Source organism: Aedes albopictus, unplaced genomic scaffold (assembly GCF_035046485.1).
Source record: "Aedes albopictus strain Foshan unplaced genomic scaffold, AalbF5 HiC_scaffold_233, whole genome shotgun sequence".
Taxonomy (NCBI): domain Eukaryota; kingdom Metazoa; phylum Arthropoda; class Insecta; order Diptera; family Culicidae; genus Aedes; species Aedes albopictus.
Window position 1 is genome coordinate 8034 of NW_026917017.1, and position 8518 is coordinate 16551.

General features: G+C 43.4%; 1 protein-coding gene across 2 annotated transcripts; it reads left to right on the forward strand.

Moving 5' to 3' along the window:
* The first annotated feature begins 2125 nt into the window (after positions 1–2125).
* Positions 2126–8131, forward strand: LOC134284510 (uncharacterized protein K02A2.6-like). 2 transcript variants are annotated; one of them, XR_009995814.1, is made up of 2 exons: positions 2126–3327; positions 7282–8131. XR_009995814.1 is itself a non-coding variant. In XM_062843457.1 (2 exons), the coding sequence occupies exon 2, from the start codon at positions 3460–3462 to the stop codon at positions 7765–7767; it is 4308 nt and encodes a 1435-aa protein (XP_062699441.1). In that variant the 5' UTR covers positions 2198–3327; position 3459; the 3' UTR covers positions 7768–8131. The 2 variants fall into 2 exon arrangements, 1 of the variants encoding a protein (XP_062699441.1); XM_062843457.1 differs by having other exon boundaries at positions 2198–3327; positions 3459–8131.
* The last annotated feature ends 387 nt before the right edge of the window (positions 8132–8518 follow it).

Here is an 8518-nt window from a genome sequence, read left to right on the forward strand (position 1 = left end):
GCAGCTGACTGGTTGACGGTTGTTGATTTGGCACTTTGCGATAGACCAAGAGTAACTATGTACGGACGGTTTACGGGGTCATGCGGAATGGACATTGTTGCCTTACTTGAGATACTGCGTGGTACTGGCAGACTGATGAGGGTGGCTTACCAAAAAAAATCACAACACTAATCACACAATGTTGCTGTTGGTGAGACAGTTTTGCTTTTGGAAAGAAACGTTAAAGCATTCGAATCACATACGTATAAAGAGCTATGAACTCGGCAGTATGCATTGTATCGTCGGTTTCCTGCAATAGGGGCACAACTCAAAATTTGACATTTTTGAGAATTTTATGGCAAATGATAAATATGCCTACTTTCATTTCACAAAGCCCCGTTCCAAGGAAAATGCAGGCAAATGTGTGGTTAGATTTAGGCCCGTGCACAGAAGTGACGCCAAAGGAGAGGTTTTTCCCAATTTCGGCAAAAACGGAGGGGTGCCGGTAATGGGGGGTTTAACCTCCCAAAATGCCCCCTTGTGCACGGGCTTGGTTGGATTTTCTGCATTCAAAACATCGTATTTCACAACAACAGAGCTGCAAAAGGTACGACCCAAGCATCTGTTCACCAAGGAGGTGCGGCTCAAACAGCTTCTGTTCTGGCATCCAGCGGCTGAGTAAGAAATGCTGCATCATGCCCAGCTCGATACAAGGTGGTAGCCCCATCAGCGTGGTCGTCCCAGTGTTGGTTAGGACGCTTAACAGAACTGGGACGATGGCCCACCAGCGAGACAGGAGTGTTGGCGTAGGCCGAATAAGTCACCCGTAAAAATCCCCATTGCGAATAACATAGGAGAAAATACGACTCGATACAATCGGCAAAGACCCACGCGACGAAATAAGGACTACGATTGGAAACTTGGAACATGGAATTGCAAGTCACTAGGTTTCGCAGGATGTGACAGGATAATCTACGACGAACTACATCCCCGCAACTTCGACATCGTGGCGTTGCAGGAACTTTGTTGGACTGGACAGAAAGTGTGGAAAAGCCTTGGGAAAAGCGGGCATCGAGCGGCTACCTTCTACCAAAGCTGTGGCACCACCAATGAACTGGGAACAGGATTTATAGTGTTGGGCAAGATGCGACAACGTGTGATTGGGTGGCAGCCGATCAACGCAAGGATGTACATGTTGAGAGTTAAGGGTAGTTTCTTCAACTACAGCATCATCAACGTCCACTGCCCACACGAAAGGAGACCTGATGACGAGAAAGAAGCGTTCTACGCGCAGCTAGAACAAACATACGATGGTTGCTCGCCGCGTGACGTGAAAATCGTTGTCGGCGACATGAACGCGCAGGTAGGAAGGGAGGAAATGTACAGACCAGTAGTTGGGCGAAACAGCCTGCACGCCGTATCGAATGATAACGGCCAGCGATGCGTAAACTTTGCAGCCTCCCGTGGTATGGTAGCCCGAAGCACCTATCCCCCGCAAAAATATCCACAAAGCCACCTGGAGATCACCCGACCATCAAACAGAAAACCAAATCGACCATGTTCTAATCGACGGTAAATTCTTCTCAGATATAACCAACGTCCGCACATACCGCAGTGCGAATATAGATTCGGATCGCCGCGGCTGAACATCGAGCAACTTCGTAACGTAGAAGTGGCTCAAGACTACGCGCAGCAGTTAGCAGTGGCCCTACCAACGGAAGAGCAGCTTGGCGCAGCTACACTTGAAGATGGCTGGAGGGACATCCGATCCGCCATGGGTAGTACCTCGACTACAGCACTAGGCTTCGCGACTCCGAATCACAGAAACGACTGGTACGACGGCGAATGTGAACAGTTGAAAAACGAGAAGAATGCAGCATGGGTGAGAATGCTGCAACACCGTACGAGAGCGAATGAGGCACGTTATAAACAGGCGCGGAACAGGCAGAACTCAGTCTTCCGGATGAAGAAGCGCCAGCAGGAAGAACGAGATCGCGAAGCGATGGAAGAGCTGTACCGCGCTAAGGACACACGAAAGTTCTACGAGAAGCTGAACCGATCGCGCAGAGGCTTTGTGCCACAAGCCTGTAGTAGTGACGAGAACTTGAGAACTCGCTCAGAGATAGTACGAAGAGAGAAAAGGGAAAATAGGAGAAGTTCGGCAGTGTAAGAAATAGGAGAAATATAAGAGATCAGAACTTTAGTAATCAGAACTTTACCAACGAAGTAACACCTGTTTTAATTATCATTCCACATACCAGAAGTCTCTATACCTCTCGTTAACCAGTCATTTCAGTTGGCGTACGAGGATAGATTTTTTAGTGAATTTTTTGCATGAGATTTTTTTTCGCGTGTGAATTAGCGTGCAATTTTAGTGGATTGGAATATATTCCACGAATTTCATCCACGGAGCTCGGCGTAAGTAGATTTTTCCTCCTTGTGACAAGAATTTCGCATTCCGCCAAATTTATTTTGGGCTTGGTTTCTATTGTTCTGAGAGTGCCTTTTGTGTGAAAATCTTTTATGCCAGAACAAAACCTCGCTTTATTCTTTTGTGGGAGATGAAAAAGTGATAAGTGACAATTTTATCGAATTGTAACTTCTATAGAGAAAAGCCATTGCAAAACGCCATTTTGTGAAAACGTGTTAAATTTTGTCGACGACAGTTTTTCTACACACACATTTTTCGTATCACACATTTGCAGCACAATTTTCCGAGGATCACATACACCACCACAATTTTCTCAGTGTGCGAACCAGTTCCCCAGACGATTCCAGCGACCGGGAACGCAAAAGAGAATTTCCGAACGAACTCTGACAGTTCCGAAGAAGTGTGCGTAAGCTGCGCGAGTGCGAGCAACGGAGCTCACCAACACCGACAACCCGAACGACGGAGCTAGTCGGCTGGTCGGCAACTGGCGAAAGTAAACACAGGTAAACACCAACGGCATTAAGTGCATCAGAAGTGCATCGGAGGTCAACGAACTCGGTGTGTTAGTGCATCGAACAAATTCTGCCGCCACCGGTGGAAAAGTTTTGTGGTCAGCCGACCGGGATAGTGAGTTGTGCCTGAAGTTGTGCTGCTGCTGTTGCTGAAACGATTCGTCGGAGCTGTGCATGTGTCTAGTGTTGTGATTTTGCCATCATCGATCATCGCCTTGCTGGTTTGCTGCTGTGTGGAGTGCACTGTGGATTGTGGATGCACAAGTGCATCTGAAGGATTTTTGTGTGCTTTTGGCTGCTGCTGCTGTTTTTTTCGGAAGGATTTGAACCGGATTTTGGTAACGGAGTGCAACGTTTTGCCTACAGGGCTGTTTCCGGATCGTTATTTTTTGCATCGTAAATCAGGTACGTGGTTTTTGTTTACTTTTTGTGATTTTTTTTGCGAGAGATTTTTTGAATTTATTTGATTTTCATTGTGGATTGGGACCAATTTTAATTTGTTTTCGTGTATTATTCTTGTGCATTTCTTTGGAAAGGATGACTTTAACATCGATTGCGGATCCTTATGTGCCATACTCAATGCCATTCAGCCAATACCAGGAACAGCTGGAATGGATTTTTAAACATAATGAATTTCCAGAGGACCGCTACAAAACGTCATTCCTAGCTGTTTGCGGTAAAGAAGTTTTTATTGAGTTGAAAAGGCTTTTTCCTGGGAAAAATTTTAATGAGTTAACTTACAAACAAATAACGGATGAACTAAAGAAACGCTATGATAAAAATGACTCTGCTGTTGTACACAGCTACAAATTTTGGACGAAGAGGCAAGGTCGGAATGAATCGTTAGAAGATTTTGTGATAACCATGAAAAACTTAGCTGAAAGGTGTGATTTTGGAGAATTCAAGGACAGGGCTATTCGCGACATGTTGGTGATTGGAGTTAACGATACTCAGTTGCAAAAGAGATTGTGTGACGAAGAGGATTTGTCTGCTGCGAAAGCGGAAAGACTGATTCTCAATTCCGAGATTTCAGCTAGTAGGACAAAGCAACTAAATCGTGATGATGACAGGCGTGTAAGCGTTGTAGCAAGATTGGGTCACCGACCGGACATTTCGCGATCAAGGAACAGATTCCGAAGTAGGAGTCGTAGTTTTGACAGGAACCGAACGTTTTCGTCCAGAAGTAGAAGTAACAACAAATATCAAAGCACAAGAGGTTCAGGTAAACCAGTTTACGTTTGTTCCTATTGCAAAAAAACTGGACACACTAGGAAGTTTTGCTACCGTTTACATGGCAAAAGCCCGCGTAAAAATCAGGCCAGCGTTAAATTTGTTGATACTCCAAAAGCATCCTCTAGCAAGTCATCTAGCTCCACCAAAGATTCAGGACTTTTCAAGAGATTAAAGGAAGATTTAGATTACGAGTCAGACTATTCCGACGGAATGCCTTGTCTTATGATTTCGTCCGTCAACAAGATCAGCGATCCCTGCTATGTGGAGGCTTTAGTTAATCGGACACGTTTGACCATGGAAATCGACTGCGGTTCAGCGGAGAGTGTGATTCCGGAAGAGTTGTACCTGCGAAATTTTGCAAGCTGCGAGCTGCAGCGTTGTAATAAGAAGTTAGTTGTGATTGACGGAAACAAGTTAAAAGTTGTTGGAAGAATTTTTGTGGAGGTACAGCTCGCTGGGAATCAAAAACAGCTAAGCATGGTTGTTTTACGTTGTAAAAACGATTTTATCCCGCTGGTTGGCCGCACATGGTTAGACGAGTTCTACACCGGTTGGAGAAACACGTTCACCAACCCTCCTTTGACTGTGGGGAACATTGACCTGGCTGACGAACAGAAAGTTGTTGAAGAAGTAAAGAGTAAGTTTGCGACGATTTTTACAAAAGATTTTTCTAGTCCGATAGTTGGTTTTAAGGGAGATTTAATCTTGAAGGAAGACACACCCATTTTTAAGAAGGCCTACGAAGTTCCATTACGTTTAAGACCACAAGTCATTGATTTTTTGGCAGATTTAGAGAAGCAAGGAGTCATCACGCCTGTTGAAGCCAGCGAATGGGCTTCACCGGTTATTGCCATTGTGAAAAAGGATCAAAGTATTCGTTTGGTGATAGACTGCAAAGTCTCCATCAATAAAGTTTTGCTTCCCAATACGTATCCTTTGCCTGTAGCGCAGGATCTGTTTGCTACACTTTCGGGTTCAACAGTTTTTTGTTCTTTGGACCTAGAGGGTGCTTATACCCAGCTGCTTTTAACTGACCGTTCGAAGAGGTTCATGGTGATTAATACCATCAAGGGCCTCTATACCTACAATAGGCTCCCTCAAGGGGCCTCATCTAGCGCAGCAATATTCCAAAAGGTCATGGACCAAGTGCTTTGTGATTTAGAGAATGTTTCGGTTTATTTGGATGACGTGCTGATAGCGGGGAAGGATTTCAACGATTGCAGGAAGAAACTTTTTTTGGTTTTGGAGAGGCTAGCCAAAGCCAACATAAAAGTAAATTTGAAAAAATGCAAGTTTTTTGTTTCGCAATTGCCTTACTTGGGGCATGTTTTGACAGACAAGGGATTGCTTCCCTGCCCCGACAAAGTTAAAACCATCCGTGAAGCGAAAGCTCCACGGAGCGTTTCAGAATTAAAGGCATTTTTAGGACTTGTTACTTATTATTCTAAGTTCATTCCTAATTTGTCCACTCGCATCAGCTGCCTTTACAATCTTTTGAAGAAGAACGTGACGTTTTGTTGGACAGACAACTGTGAAAAATCATTCAACGATTGTAAAGGATTTCTTTTAAACCCAAACCTTTTGGAATACTTTGACCCGTATAAGCCTATAGTTGTAGTAACAGATGCCTGTAGCTATGGTTTAGGAGGTGTCATCGCTCATTTGGTTGAAGACGAAGAAAAACCAATAAGCTTCACCTCATTTTCCTTGAACACCGCCCAGAAAAACTACCCAATTTTGCATCTTGAGGCACTAGCAGTTGTAAGCACCGTAAAGAAATTTCATAAATTTCTTTACGGAATGCATTTTACTATTTATACCGATCACAAGCCTCTAATCGGTATTTTTGGCAAAGAGGGTAAGAATTCTATTTCGGTGACACGTCTACAGAGATACGTTATGGAGCTTTCAATTTACGACTACGATATTGTGTATCGGCCTTCATCCAGGATGGGAAACGCCGATTTTTGTAGTCGTTTTCCTTTGGCCGATGAAGTCCCTAAAGAGTTGGCACGAGAATACGTCAAAAATTTAAATTTTTCTAGCGAATTTCCAATCGACTACAAAGAAGTGGCTAAAGAAACTTTGAATGACGAATTTTTACAAACGATTTTGAAATACCTTAAGCAAGGTTGGCCACAGAGGTTGGAAAGGCGTTTTGTCGACGTGTATTCTCACTACCAGGAGCTTGAAGAGATTGAGGGTTGCGTTTTGTTCCAGGATCGCGTAGTGATTCCTGAGAGTATGAAGAACAAGGTACTTAAAATGCTTCATATGAACCACTCAGGGATCAGTAAAATCAAGCAACTAGCGCGAAGGACCGTCTACTGGTTCGGACTAAACAAGGACGTGGAGGACTACGTGAAGGCCTGCGTGATTTGCCATCAGATGACAGCGATCAGCAAGAAGGCGCCCTACTCCCGGTGGATTCCAACGACTAAACCTTTTAGCAGGATCCATGCCGATTTTTTCCACTTTGACCGAAAAGTTTTCCTAGTTGTCGTTGACAGCTTTACCAAGTGGATTGAACTAGAGTACATGCGGTATGGAACCGACTGTAATAAAGTCTTAAAGGTTCTTTTAGGAATTTTTGCCAGGTTTGGACTGCCGGACGTTGTGGTTACTGACGGAGGACCACCGTTCAACTCGGACAAATTTGTGACGTTTTTGGAAAATCAGGGGATTTTGGTGATGAAAAGTCCACCGTATCATCCGGAAAGCAATGGACAAGCGGAAAGAACTGTACGGTTGGTTAAGGATGTTTTGAAAAAGTTCTTCCTTGACCCGGAAATGAAAAGTTTGGACATTGAAGAACAAATAGCTTATTTTTTGTCAAATTACCGCAACATTTGTTTAGATAAAGGCCAGTTTCCTTCTGAAAGATTACTCTCTTATAAACCAAAGACTATGTTGGACTTAATTAATCCCAAGAACAAATTTAGAAACCACTTGACTAACTCGCATGATGATCCTGATTTACACACTGCAAAGGGTAACAAAAAGACTGATGCATTTACCACACTCAGGAACGGAGATCTGATTTATTACAAAAACATAAACACTACAGACATCAGAAGATGGTTATCAGCCACCTTTTTAAGACAAGTTTCTGATGCTACTTTTCAGATTTCTCTTGGGGGAAGGATGGTGTTGGTGCATAAGCGTCAGCTCAAGCTGCCGTCTTACACTCACCGCAAAGGAACGTTAGTGTTCCCATTTGGGAGTGTGAATGCCCCTATAAACGATCCAGCACTCATTTTATCGCCAAATCCGGTAGCAGCACCAGTTTCGTCATCTTTAACAAATCAAGCACCCATTTTGTCATCTGTACCGTCAGTAGAATCTGTTTTGTCATCGTCTCCGGTAAGATTGCGTAACGATGTTCGTAGTACGAGCAAAAGAAGAAGAGAAGAAGATGAACAAGATTCCGAAGAAGTTTCAAATCCAGATTTTGAGTTCTATGGCTATCCTGCCGATTCTTTTATTTTTGCAAGTGATGAACCTGAAATAGATTTGCAGGATCAGGTTTCTGATCCACTTCCAGTGGTTCCAATAAGAAGATCAAGAAGAAGGAATAAGAAGCGAAGAAGGAGTGATTTTGTCTACTATTAGTAGTGTCGAATTAACTAGAAAATTTTAAATTGTAAATTGTATATATGTATATTCCGATTCTTTTAGAAGTTAAGCATAATGTGCTTTCGAACATTTTAAAGTTCAAATGAATTAGATTAACCTTTTAGAAATAAATGAATTATTCTTGAACTAAAGGATGGAGGAGTTGTAGTAGTGACGAGAACTTGAGAACTCGCTCAGAGATAGTACGAAGAGAGAAAAGGGAAAATAGGAGAAGTTCGGCAGTGTAAGAAATAGGAGAAATATAAGAGATCAGAACTTTAGTGACTACCAACGAAGCAACACCTGTTTTAATTATCATTCCACATACCAGAAGTCTCTATACCTCTCGTTAACCAGTCATTTCAAAGCCGACATGTGCCGAGATAATCACGGGAATATTCTCACGAGCGAGCGTAAGGTGGTCGAGAGGTGGCGGCAGCATTACGATGAGCACCTCAACGGCGACGTTGCAAGGATTGAAGGTGGCGTGGTAACAGATCTAGGAGTTTGTGCACAGGACGAAAGTCTTCCGGCCCCTAACGTCCAAGAGATTGAGGAGGAAGTTGGCCGGTTGAAAAACAACAAAGCCGCTGGAGCAGATTAGAAATCCTCTACATAGAGATAAGTGGAAGTTACATATGTCGATTCGGCAACGCTGTTCATTTTGTTTACATCAGCTGCCAACACTTGCTGCAAAGCTAGATGTTCAAACTTTGTGCGTGACTTCGTAGTGGCTCAAGTTGTTTTG